Here is a 14,052-nt window from a genome sequence, read left to right on the forward strand (position 1 = left end):
GCCTGTGCTCTGGTCTGTGAGTGACCACAAGCACTCTTTTCTGTCTTGGAACTATGAGGAGGGTTACCTATTTACTGCCACTACAATCTCCCCCTTGCCCCAGCACTGCCACCCAGAACTGTGACCCAGATGCAACCACGGGCAAAGCAAGACATTCCTGCCTCTGCACTGGCAAAGAGATCCCTGCAATCCGCCTCTGGTTGGCCATTTCAGAAGCTCAGGAGGCAGCCAACAACCTAGGACCAAGCTTGGGAAATGGCTCTGGGACCCCACCTACACTTTCACCACAGAAACAGACTTTTCCCACTTACCTTCTAAGTTATCTTTGGTGTTTGTGGGTTGAGAAGTTGAGGCGCCTGCGATTCAGTCCTCTGAGGCCTGCTCCAGGTTTGCTACAACCTGCGCACCCACGCCAAACTCTGGTCCTCTACCAGCTCATCACGATATGCCTTGATGTCAAAGTCCAGAGGAATGTTTCTAAGTAGGAAATGTAGGTTCCAGGAGGAGTTTTCCATCTCTACCCTCTCCAGAGTGAGGGGCCCCAGGGGCAGAGGGTATTGATGAGACCTAAGTTTCAGAGCCTAATTCATAATGCAGGATGAGATTCCTGGGTCATAATGGTGAAGTCCAATGGAGTGCAGCCAGGTGGAAGATGAAGTCACCTTCTACTCCTTTCTTCTCTCAGATAATCATAGGGGGAAAAAAATGCTAGATTTAGAGGAAAAAGAAGCATGAATCTGACTTCTGCTTTCAATACTTACTAGTTGTGTGACTCTGGTAATGTCACTTAAAGTTTTACCTTTTTCCTCATCTGTAAAACACATATAATAATATGTGTAGTTCTAAATATCACCAAAGTGTTGTTAGGTTCCAAAGCACATGAAGTCATCTGAAAATTAAAAAGACCTCTGTATATCTTAGCCATTATTATTCCTATGTTTTTAAATCAACCTCATTACAGCCTGAACTGTCTGAACTGACACTGACTTTATATGTATAATGGGTATGAAATTTTTTGCTCTCTCAGTGTCTGAGAGAGAGAGGGGGTGGAGTTAGAGAGAAAATTTGGAGCTGAAATAAAATTTCAAATTAAATAAGTAAATGGATTGAACAATTCATGCCATTCTATTCAATGGAAATGTACTGGAACTTTTAAATTTTCCTATTTATTTATTAGCATTTATTTTTTTAATTTGACTTCCAAATTCTCTCCCTCTCTCTGGACCCTCCCCATCCCTTTGAAAAGACAATAACTATGATACTCATTACATATGTGATGTCAATAAAAAAAAATTTCCATACTAGCCACATTGCAAAATAAAACATACACACAAAACAAGAAAAAGAAAGTTTAAAAAAGTATGCTTTAATTTGCACTGAGTCCATTAGTTCTCTCTCCAGAGGTGAATAGCATTCTTCATTATAAGTCTGTTGGAAGTGTCTTGGATCATTTTATTGATCAGAGTATGATCTTTTACAGTTGATTGTGTATAGTATTGATATGTATAGTGCTCTCCTGGTTCTGCTCACTTCATTCTGCATTAGTTCATATAAGTCTTCCCAGGCATTTCTCTTTGTTCGGATTTTTTGGAGGTGTTTTTTGGGCTAGGCAATGGAGTTAAGTGACTTGCCCAGGGTCACAGCTAGTAAGTAGCAAGTGTCTGGTTTGAGGCTTGATTTCACTCAGGTACTCTTAACTCCAGGGGCACTGCTCTATCTACTGTGCCACCTAGATGCCCCTTCCCAGGCTTTGCTGAAATCATCCAGCTTGTCATTTATTATACCACAATAGTGTTTCATCAAAATCCTACACCACAACTTGTTCAGTCATTCACAAATTCATGGGCATCCACTCAATTTCCAATTCTTTGCCACCACAAAAAAGAGCTAGTATAAATATTTCATACATATATATCCTTTTTCTTCATTGTCTTTGGGATACAGATCTAGTGGTGGTAGTGTTAAGTCGAAGAGTATACACATTTTTATAGTCCTTTTGGACATACTTCCAAATTGTTCTCCAGAATGGTTGGACCATTTCATAACTCAACCAAGAATGAATTAGTGCACTACTTTCTCCACATCTCCTCCAACCTTTGTCATTTATCTTTTCGGTCATGTTAGCCAATGTCAGAGTTATGACATGGTACCTCAGAGTTATTTTAATTTGCATTTCTGTAACTATTAGTGATTTAGAACACTTTTTCATATGACTAGAGATAGCTTTGATTTCTTCTCCTGAAAATGGCTGTTCTTATCCTTTGACCATTTATCAATTGGGAAATGGCTCTTATTTTATAAATTTGGCTCAGTTCCCTATATATTTGAGAAATGAGGCCTTTGTTAGAGAAACCTGCTGTAAAATGCAACCTAGTTTTTTAATTTTCTTGTAGTTTTGGCTGCGTTCATTTTGTTTTGCAAACTTTTAAATTTCATGCAGTAAAATCATCCGTCTTACCTCCTGTGATCTTCTTTCTTGTTTGATCATAAACTCTTCCCTTATCCAGAGATTTGGCAGGGAATTTTTTTTCTTTTCTATCCTAATTTGCCAGATGATATGACCCTTTATGTCTAAATCACATACCCATTTTGAATCTATCTTGGTATACAGTGTGAAATGTTGTTGTATACTTAGTTTCTACCAGACCTCTTTCCAGTTTTCCCAGAAGTTTCTGTCAAACAATGAGTTCTTACCCCTAGAACCTGGATATTTGGGTTTATCAAACAGTAGATTACAATGGTCTTTTACTGCTGTGTTCAATACACAGCTGATCTAGCATTAAATTCCTAGCCAGCACCAGATTGTTTTGACAATTCCCACTTTAAATACAGTTTGAAATCTGGTACTTCTAGGCCACATGGAAGCACTGAAAACTTGTAGGACCTTAGTCTTGGCTGGGAAAACAGCAGAAGGGCATAAAAAGATAGAAGCTCAGCTCCTACAAAGCACTTCCACTCCCAGAAGTGAGCATGGCCCAATGCTACCATGAAATCCAAAGTTAAGAGGTTGGCAAGAAAAATGATCAAACAAAAAAAGAACCAAGCCATAAAGAGCTACTCTTATGATAGGGAAACTAACATAGTCACTTAACTCCAATTGCCTCTGAAAAAAAAAATAAAACAAAACAAAATAAAAAGATTTAGCAGCCTTATTCCAGAAGGCAAAGATCTAGGATTAAATCCAAGAACAACTCATGAAGCAAAACTGCATATGTTCCTACCAGGCTGTGGGATTAAGAGTGGACATTTATTGAATTAGAACAATTAGAAGAATTTCAAGTATTCCTAATGAAAAGACCGGAAAAACAAGTACTGTTAACATAAGACATAATTACAAATGAAACAATAAGACAGAGGGTAATATTCCAAGTCATTCAAATGTTGAACTAATATACCAAGTCAGAGTTGTTTGTCCATGAACTTAAGCCGATTTGTTTTTATTGTTGTTATTCAGTTTTTTTCAATTGTCTTTGTGATCCCATTTGGGGTTTTCTTGGCAAAATGGCATAGTTTGCCATTTCCTTCTCCAGCTTATTTTATAAATGAGTAAACTGAGACAAGCAGGGTTAAGTGACTTGTCCAGGGTCACACAGCTGGTAAGTGTCTGAGGTCAGATTTGAATTCAAGAAGATGAATCTTCCTGACTCCAGGCCTGCCATTCTATCCACCGTGTGACTTAGTTGCCCCCAAGCCTATGTGCTTCCTTATAATCACTTGGAAAAACATACCTTTTAGTTTCAGATTCACACGATGGAGGTTGAGGAAGAACTTCTAATACCAGCTACCCCAGGGGGATCAGGAATTGACCTCCATTTGGGCCCAACCATGAATAACTCATTGAGAGCTGTGTGAGAGCGCTGTTTTGAACAAAGACATTATGAAGACATTGAAAAAGGCTAAATATGAGGTTGTCATTTCAGATGCTTTGTGTCCTTATGCTGAGCTCATAGCAGAAATCCTTGGAATACCCTTTGTCTATAGTCTGTGCTTCAGCTTAGGCACTAAACTAGAAAATTACTGTGGAGGACTCGTATCCCCTCCTTCCTATGTGCCTCTACCCTTGACATTATTCTCTCAGAAGATGACATTTATGGAGAGGATGAAAAATATACTTTGCTACATTTACTTTGACTTTTGGTTTCAAAGTTTTGATGTGAAGAAATGGGATCAGTTTTACAGTGATGTGTTACCTAAGCCTTTGGTCTCTTTATAGTTAGCACGTCAAACCTCTTCTGTGATTCCTTGATATCCTCATGCATCTCAGTGTGAATGGGTAAGACGACTAATGGAGCTGAAACCTTTGGGCAAGTTACTTAATACATCTGAGCCTTACTTTTCTTAGCTGTAAAATGAAGGCCCTGAAAGAGATGATCTTTAACATTCCTTCAGGTTCCCATAATTTGATGACAAGACAGAGATAGGAATAGGAAGACACCAGCCTGAGCTGATCCCAAGAAGAACTGAAGACCCTAGAAAAACTTGCAAAAGAAAAGGCAGGGGAAGTCATACAGAGAAGACGATATTTCTAGGCACAGAACCCAGAGAGAGAGTGGCTAAGATTTCAGGGAAGGTGGCAGCAAAGATTACATCATAATCCAAAGTGAGTGGACCTAGACCCAAAATAAGAAAAATGTTGTTCCTCCAATCTCATAATACCTCCAGTGATTAAAATCTAAAAGATAGGCTTTCAGATTAACTTTGGAATAGTGGGAGAAAAACTTTAATAACAGAGTGTCCTTGAGTAGACCTTTAACTACTTAGACTTTCTTTGGAATATATTAAGCAACACTCCTGTACATATGCTGGACTAGAGTGGGTATGGAGGTAAAAGGAGTATTACCAAAGAAGAACTGAAAGTGGGGACAAGTATGAACCCAAAGGGGAGTTCTTTGATAGAAACATCTTTTTCCTTCTGAGCCTTTGGTAATAGAAGGAACATAAGTGTTGTAGATCTTTTGAGAGCAAGACATGAAATTATGCTGCTGCTGTGTCTGATGATTGTCTTTGTGGTGTGCTCCCCTGCTCTTGGAAAACCATGGTAGAATGATGTTCAAAAAAGCAAAGAATTTCTCATCAGGAACCGATCATTGATCAAAAGATGAGGAAGGGCACCAAGGTTCCTAATAATTCTTATCAGTTGATACAACAGATTAAAGAAGTCTAAAACATATGATCTAAGAGGCTAAAGGTCTAGGCAGGATGTTTAATGCCTTAAGTTTAGAGAAAGGAGAGGAGAAATAAAGTCAAGCAGTGATAGATCACAGCTGATTTTAAAAAGAAAAGGTATTTAACTTTTGCCCCTAAGCCAAGTGTGTGTGGGATACAGTAGAAAGTTAGGGGGAAAGGACCAATGGAGAAATCTCACCTCCAAGAATCTTTCCTAGATTAATTTGGGCTACAGTGATCTCACTGCTCTCTGAGGTAGAGGATTTGTTTGTCTTGATCATTCATTTAAAGCAATTCTTCATTTATTTAGCTGGTTATTTAGTTTATTCCACATGTCTCTTCTCTAGCCACTATAGTCTTTTCAGACAGAAGTTATTTACAATACCTTTTATTTCAAGCAGCTAGGGGGCACAGAAGATGAGACTGCGTGGCCTAGAGTCAGGAAGGATTGAGTTCAAATCCAGCCTCAGACCTTTAGTAGCTCTCTGATACTGGACAACTCACTCAACCTTTGTCTTCTTCAGTTTCCTCATTTATAAAAAGGTCATACTAAGAGCACCTATCTTATCACATATTATTGTTGATGATCAAATGGGAAAATAATTGTAAAGCACTTAGCCAGCCCTAGCACAAAGTGGAGCTCAAAAAGGTGTTCTTTCCTAAGTACAACAGGAGTTGTTCTTCTAGATTAAATACTTCTGGAATTGAAATGATTTAGCTAACAGTTCTTTATGAAAGAATGCAAAAGCAATATAGAAGATGTGGCAAACTAATACCTAAGTTTAAACTGAACACACAGCTACTTTTTCTACCCTGTGGTATTGAAAAAAGTCATGTCCTACAGAAAGTCTTTTCTGACACTCAGTTATTAGCAATGTCCCCAAACCTTCGCATAAATTGCTTTGCATTATGTATATTCATGTAAATATATATATATATATATATATCTGTATGTGTGTATGCATATATACCTATATGTGTATGTGTATATATATATATATATATATATATATGTATTATGACAAATATACAAATTTCTACCTGCAACCCATCGGAAGCATAATCCTCCTCCACCTGCATTGCCTCAGTCCCTTGGGAAGGCAAGGGGATTAGGTTCATGGCTTAGCTCAGTTCCTATAGAACATGATTCCAGCTCCAAGTTCAAAATTCCCCTAGGACTCTTCCCCAGGAACCCTGGCTTCTCAGGGTTTCAGGTCTAACTGGCTGCATTGCACCACCCTGCCTGCAATTCTGGTACCAAGGTCACCAAGGCTTAAACTCCTGGTCCCATGGGGATCACCTCCAACACCTGAAAACAAACAATAGAGCAGAAAACACAGCCAGGCCCATTTCTGGAGCAGAAGTAAAAAGAGTAGGAACAAGGGAAGGATTTTCCTACCTTTCTCACTGGTTCAGTTCATTGGTTCAATTCATGGTGTCCATGCTGGGTACAGCAGAGCAGGAGTCACCAAAAAGGGCTATGGTGAACAAAGGTGGGAAAGAGCAGCTGAAAAGGGCAAATGGCTCAGTCTTGCCAGTTTTAAAACATAGGCAGCCATTCAAAGGAAGCTATCCCTCCCCTGTGGAAGGAGATACACCTAACTTAGATCATGTTAGGTAAACTGGACATGCTCAAAAGGCCTTTCTTAAGGGAGTTTCCACCTCCATAGTAGAACTGGGCATGTCCAGAGAAGTCCAGGATACATAGTATTATCTAGGTTTTATTGTATTTTTATTGATTTTGTTTAATACTTTCTAAATACATTTTACACTAGTTCAGATGGCACTTGGTAGTGCCATGGTTCAGGGTCCTGGGGTGCTCAGGGGCACTGGGACCCCAAAATCACTACACACAAGTCCTGCCTGAAAGAATTTGACCCAAGCCTTCTTTCAGCCAAGGACAAGGTTTATTAGAACTTTGTCATATTGGGCAGACTCTTAAGGAGTCTGAACATGGATAAGCAGTGGCTAGGAATCTAAGCAGGAGCTAGATTTTAAGAATCAGAGCAGTGGCTGGATCATAAGAATCTAAGCCCATGACTAGATTTTAAGAATCTAAGCATCTTAATGGAGACAAGGTGGACCTTATATACAGAAGGATTGTAGGAGGGATCTAGGAGTGGCCAGTAAGCTAGGGTGAACAGAACTCCTGGGACCTGGCCCTCCTGGCCAAGGCAGAATGGAGCCTAGCCAGGATTAAGGGTGGGAAATGGCCAGGGCCCCTAGGGAGGTAAGACAATGGAGGGGAGATTGGGTGTGGCCACAATGAAAGGCCAGTTGATGGGATTATAGCCTCAGGCCAATGCCAGAGATTTGGCCATGTGGGAAAGTCCAGGATTTTTTCTTTCTGGGGCCCAGATCGCAACCCCATCATTAGAATTGTGAGCTTCACGTGGCCCAACATGTTTGACATCTTTGGTCTAAATTATTTAGTGTGGAAAGGACAATAATGTGTAACAAGTTTTGAAAGACAAGATAGAGCCAAGTTGTGAGGTCTTTAAAAGCCAAAAAGAAGAGTATATATTTCATTTGTTAAGCAAGAAAGGGGGGCTGGCATTTACTGAGTACAGCTGTAATATGATCAGGTCACTACTTAAGGAAGTCAACTTTGGCAGCTCTGTGGAGATGGATTAGAAGGGGGAGAGACTTGGAAAGAGAGATCAATTAGGGTCATTGCAATACCTGAGATGAGAGCTGATGAGGGCCTGAGCTGAAATAGTGACTGTGTGAAAAGAGAGAATTGGTGTAAGGGAATTTATGAGAAGAGAGAATGGGGGAGATTCAAGAGATGCTGTGTAGTTAGAAAAAGCAAGATCTTGTGTGGGCCAGTGACTCTAAATCAATTAAACTCAGAGACCCCTCAAGGTGGAAGCAAAGGTTACTTTTTATTACAGTCTTGCAAGAAGGGGCATCTGCTCCCCAGATACACTTCCAGAAGGATAGTGGCAAGGCACAGAAAGTGAAATGAGATTGTACACTTTAAGGGAAGCAAGCCTCCACCCACCACTATTCCTTATTCCCATTGGCTGGGGAGGTGGGCTTACATTCTTAGGAGGGCAAATTCAAAGATAAAGAACCAGGAAACAGGGTATACCCAATCCAAGCATATATATCCTTATTTAGTAAACCTAATGCTGACATAGCAGTAGTGTGGTGATCAGGAGGGAGTTTAGGGTCGAATTCCCTTGAGTTAGGTAATTCCTAGGAAACCAAAATTTACTGCAATTTCCCCTCCCTAACTCCCTTAAAAGGCGGGAACCTTTTCAAAGGGCAAGCAGTTCAGGTTGGGGACAGGGCTATTCTTTCTGCTAAGCCTTTAAAAAAACAAAAAACACAGGGTCTGAGCAGGGGAGAGTATTGAAAGCAGCAAGCCAGGAACATTTACAAGAACTATTGATCCCCTGAGGAGGCTTCACTTTTAAGAGATCATCTCTCACAATTCTCCCTCTCATTTCTTACAACTTGAAGCCTCCTCACACCCCACTAAATCTTAATAACCATCAGGGTGGTCTCAGACTGCACAGCTGTTTGGCAAGAAACATCGCCAATGAAGTCCTCTGGTCCTCTGTATTTATTCCAGCCATCTCCAGCACAGCATCTCAGCATCTTCTTCTTCTTGTCTTCTTGTAGGAACCAGCTTTCTGTCCATTCTCCTACAAAAGTGACCTTAGCACAATGTTAAATTACTGTTTCTAGTCCTTATAACCCTGATCATTTCTACAAACTCAAAACTGGAACCACGAGGCAATTGTCATGTTTAAGAAATTCACCTCACATCCCAGTGTCTTATACTTTACCTTAATCCATTATTAATTTCCTTACCAGGAGGATGAGATTTCACTAAGGGATTAATAACAGGCTCCAGTACATACATAAATATATTAAATAATCAATTTTAACACTGTACATATAAGATCTTAAAATTTTAGTCATGCCATGTTTCTTTGATGGCATTTACAAAATAAACCAGAAGCCATTCTTTTAACATTATTAATTGTAACAAAACTTTAGACAAGTGTGATACTAACCAAATAACAAAATAACATTCTCACAAGCCCCTCATTGTCTCCATACCATTAACAAGAATTAAAGGACCCTAACTCATACCGGAACACACATAGGAACAGTAGTCCCAGTGCTATAGTAACCTAAGATGTTCCATAATCAATTATTTTAGTAAATTTGTTACTGTACTTACAAAAACTTTTGGTTGTAGAAACTTAGTATAGAAGGAAAAAAGAGCAGGGACATGTGACATACCAAATATGACAGGATAAAACATCCTTAGTTTTCTTTAAATTCAGATAGAGTCACAGTTCTCCAATCATGCAGTATCTGTTCTTCCTCATAGCCAGACTGAGGAACAGTCAGGTGGGAAACATTCCTTTCCAAAGGAACACAAAGGGGAAACTGCGCCAGTAGGATCCCATCCTAGATTGAGGCTAAGATTGTCCCCTCGGCCTTTTCCCAAATGAATCACATTCCCTCTGTGTAGACCTCCAACCTGTTCTTGTGGCATTTCTCTCAGATAACTGATTTAATGCAGACAACTATACCCAAATTCAAACTCAAAACAAAATTAGTTACAGTCCCAAGAGCTTTTACCTCAAACAACAAGTTTCACTAATCACAGCTTAAAGCCAAATACAGTTAATTTTACTCTCATGGAGTTGCAATAAGCAATACAGATTTACCAGGACTCACATACATAAGAGATTTCACTTTACATCTTTCCTTCTCAAATTTAAACTTGTTCTGGTGTAAAAGCCAATCATTAGAAGTCATTTCTACATACTTGCAAATTCTCAGCAGGCCAAGTTTCTTGATTAGGAACTCCATGATCCAAACAAGCTCTTTGGCAAGTTTACAAAACTAAGGAGGATCAACAGGGATCCCAGAAAAGGGGGCTGTCCCATCCAACCTATCTACCTTTAGAATTTCTACAGGCTGTGCTTTTTTTTTTTTAAACAAGCCCCTCAGGGGCAGTCCTCAGACTCCTCTTTTTCAACACACACAGAGTAATCAATTACCAGTTTTAAGTTTTAACATTAAACAATAACCAACAATCTTACAATTTTCATAAGTGACAAGTAAATTGTTTTGGCTGTAACATAAACAATAAACTTTAGATGGCAACAACTGTGTTTCCAGATCACGTAAAATTATTGATAGAAGGAAGGGCTGATTTACCAAGTACAGACACAAACTGATTTCTTTACCTTGACCCATCCTCTTTTACTCTCTCCCCCACAGCTGTGTGCTGGAAGATGCTTCCAGGCTGTAGCTGCTGCCCCTCCCCCTCCTTCCTAAAGCCAGGCGTGAAAGGTGAATTTGCAGGCAAGGGAGAGGGGTGTAAAACACTCTCTTCCTAATCGGATCTGGGATGAAAGGGATTGAGAGAAAAAGAATTCTTGATCTCTTCTCCACAACCCCTCAATGAAGGATGGGAAAGTGGAGGCAGTGGGGGTGGGAGGAGCAGAATGGAAGCAGTACCTGTGCTCTCATCAGGGATGCTGCTGATCCTGGGACTCTTGGGCTCAGAGCTCTAGGCTGTCTCCACCATGGGGAAAGGGCAAGTGGTGATCAAGGTGGGGGCAATAGCTTTACTTACCTGCCACACCCAGTCTGTCCCTTTCTCAGGGTATTGTGCTGCTTCAGCTAAGCTGGCTTGGCTGCTCTCTCAATGGCATTTGGCTTTCCAAAGTAAAAGTACTCCTCATTCTAGATGCTATTCCCTGAAGATCTTACATGCAAAAGTTAGAACTTAACCATTCTTACTTGGAAAGTAATCCTTCCTCACTATCTTCTTTAGATTATTAAATAACAAGAGAAATAGAAACTTTGCAAAACAACTTTGTGCTTTCAACTCACAACTATCAGATGGGCAAGGATGACATAATGATGGAGGACATTTTTGCAGAATATTTCAGGTTTTATTCTACATTTTGATGCAGGTCATGTTCGCTGATAACCTTGACAAAAATTATCAGAGATAAGACTTTCTGTTCTACCACTTTTATGCATCTGCTGCAGATCTTCAAATTCTTAGTATTATCACACTTGCCTGTACCATCCAGAGACAGAAGGTGGTTATTTCAATGGTTCAGTCAAATTCTCTATTTCTGCTAGGCAGTGGGGTTAAGTGACTTGTACAGGGTCAGACAGCTGGTGAGTTCTTTGTGTGTGAGGCCAGATTTGAACTCAGGTCCTCCTGACTCCAGGGCCGGTGCTCTATCCGCTGTGCCACCTTGCTGACCGTGAGTCAAACTCTTGAGGTCTTTCTGTGTAGGCATGCATTACTAGAATGTCTTTGTCAGACTCGTTGTCATTTTGTAGTACTAAAAGCATCACCTCAGCTCTTTACCCATGCAACCCAAAAGGAGTTCTGCATAGAATGCCTTCAGGGAAGTGGTAAATCCAGGGGAAAAAGAAATATGAGGTAGTGTGAATATTTCCAACAACATGAGAGACAGTTATAGACACCACCTCATACCTAAGTGAGGCCAGATGACATTTGGGGTCATTCAAAAGTATCTGAGAGCTCAGTAACACGAAGCCAAATGGCAGGAATTCCTGCCAGAATATCAAGTCTTCCTACAAGAGGCTGTTCCCAATCTCTTAGCTACTGAACCTGTCATACGCCATGTTACAGTCAGTTGTCCATGAACCCAAGACCCTGTGCACCTAGATATGCAAAGGGAAGAACATCAAACCTGGTCTGAAAAGTCACAAGGATTGGACAGGATGAGGGATATCTTCTAACAGGAGCTCCTGAAGTAGGATCAGAAATTGGACTCCTTCAGGTCCAGACCAAAGGAACCGAACAAGATGAGCTGAGGGATGTACTAGTGTCGAGATATTAGGAGACACCCAGTTTTCTAGAGCTAGGGCCCAGCAGGCAAGCTGTGCCCTGAGCTTGGCAGAACAACAATCCCTTGTGCTCCCTCTCTGGAGGATCTCACTCTGATGAAATCGTACATTTCTTGTATTGCTTTGAGCAGCACCAGCTGTTCTCTGAGCTTGGACTAGTTCTGGTCATGAAGCCCTGCTGTGAATCAAACTTGTCACATTGTAGTTTTTATCCCTCATTGTCACGGCTGAAGTTGGTATAAGTACTGAGATCTCTGCACACTGCCTCACAACCCTCCCAACTAACTCACTTTAAAATTTCACTTCCCTTAGGTCCTGACTCTCCTTTCTTTAGCCTGCTCTCTTCAGCTCCAGCTATCCACAGGTTGGAGATGGTTCTGGTGCAGTTGACACTGACAGTTATTGCCTCAATTTTCTCAGCTAGGGGAGGGCAATGCTGGTAAGACAGCTCATCCTGAAACCTAATGGCAGTAATGTTTAGGATACATTTCAGAATAAAATCTTCATGCCTTTAAAGAAGAAAACAGTGTTAACATTTCAATAATGTTAATACTTAAACCCAAAGCCAATTAAACTATTCTATATTGCCCCTGTTTAAAGTACCAATAAACAACAGGAACATTAAACTTTGTACAAACTGGGGACTTTGCTACCACCTAAGTATCGTCCATTGACAATTTTTTTTTCAGTCTTTATAGATTTATTTATTTTTTTTCAGCATTCACTTTTATAAGATTTTAAGTTCTAAGTGTTTTTCCCCTCTTTCACCTTCCCTCTTCCCAAGACACCATGCAATCTCATATAGGTTATCCATGTAACAATTGTATTAAAGATATTTCCACATTAGTCATGCTCCATTAACACTAAAGCTATGTTATCTATTGACTCTTTGCCTAGTCAAGGCTTCCTTGTACTCAAAGTTCATTTTTTGGATAAGGAATTTAGAGATATTAGTTAAATTTTAACCTTTTTATTGATTCTTTTGTGGTGTAAAGAGGAACTCATGATGAAAAGGACCTAGTAGTTTGTAAGGCAGGAATAACCATGAGGTCTGAGAAATGGGTTTTAGCACTTTTGCTGCTGCAGCTCTGTTGCTTTAGCTGTGGATCCTGTGGGAAGGTCCTGGCATGGCCTATGGAGTATAGTCACTGGCTCAATCTGAAGGCCCTGCTGGATTTGCTCATACAGAGGGGCCATGAGGTGACTGTGCTGACACCCTCTGCTACTGTTTTTGTTGATCCTAGTAATTCATCAGGCTTCCATGTTGAGGTTTTTCCTGTGATGACAAATTCAGAGGATTTGGCTTTACTTTTTGAAAAAGCGATCGCATTTTGGAGTTACGAGCTGCCAAAACTTTCAGCATTTGAGTATGGTGCAGCCGTGCAACAAGTGTCTTTGAATTATTCAAGGCAGGTAAAGCATCTGTGTGAGAGTGCTGTTCTGAACAAAGACCTTATGAAGACATTGAAAGATGCCAAATACGAAGTTGTGATTTCAGATGCTATATATCCTTGTGGTGACCTCATGGCAGAGATGCTTGGAATACCCTTTATCTACAGTCTACGCTTCACCATCGGCAATACTATTGAAAAATACTGTGGAGGACTCCCATCCCCTCCTTCCTATGTGCCTCTACCCCTGACAGAATTGACTGATAAGATGACATTTATGGAGCGGGTGAAAAATATGCTTTTTGTCATTTACTATGACTTTTGGTATCAGAATTTTGATACGAAAGATTGGGATCAGTTTTACAGTGATGTGTTAGGTAAGTCTCTTTGTTGTTTACATGTTCAACCTTTTCCTGAACATCCTTATTTATCTTGGTGTGATTGGGCAGGAGTTTAGTGTCATGTAAAAATAAGTTGTTCGGTTTTTTTTCATGGCAATCAGATATTGAATGTTTTGCGGCAAAATGATTCATTTATCCATAAAATGTCAAAACTTCCATCTAATGGTTGCTAAATAGGCTTAAGTTTGAATCTTTAGTCAAAACAGAAAAGCAGGTTGAAAAGC

The 14,052-nt window shown here is 40.1% G+C and overlaps 1 protein-coding gene across 8 annotated transcripts in view; it reads left to right on the top strand.

Moving 5' to 3' along the window:
* LOC110199265 (UDP-glucuronosyltransferase 2A1-like) overlaps positions 1-14,052 on the top strand; it is a 319,475-nt gene that overhangs the window by 211,902 nt on the left and 93,521 nt on the right. The window contains exon 1 of one of the 8 annotated variants that reach the window (XM_078148747.1): positions 13,066-13,804. The exons of 6 other annotated variants lie outside the window; for them this stretch is intronic. In XM_078148747.1, the coding sequence (XP_078004873.1) occupies positions 13,081-13,804 (724 nt within the window). In that variant the 5' untranslated portion in view covers positions 13,066-13,080. Of the gene's footprint in view, positions 1-13,065; positions 13,805-14,052 lie in introns of those variants that run through there. One more of the 8 variants, XM_078148753.1, reaches the window with a different exon arrangement.

The sequence above is a fragment of the Phascolarctos cinereus genome, unplaced genomic scaffold, assembly GCF_003287225.1.
Source record: "Phascolarctos cinereus isolate Bilbo 61053 unplaced genomic scaffold, phaCin_HiC Scaffold_9;HRSCAF=440, whole genome shotgun sequence".
NCBI classification, from domain to species: domain Eukaryota; kingdom Metazoa; phylum Chordata; class Mammalia; order Diprotodontia; family Phascolarctidae; genus Phascolarctos; species Phascolarctos cinereus.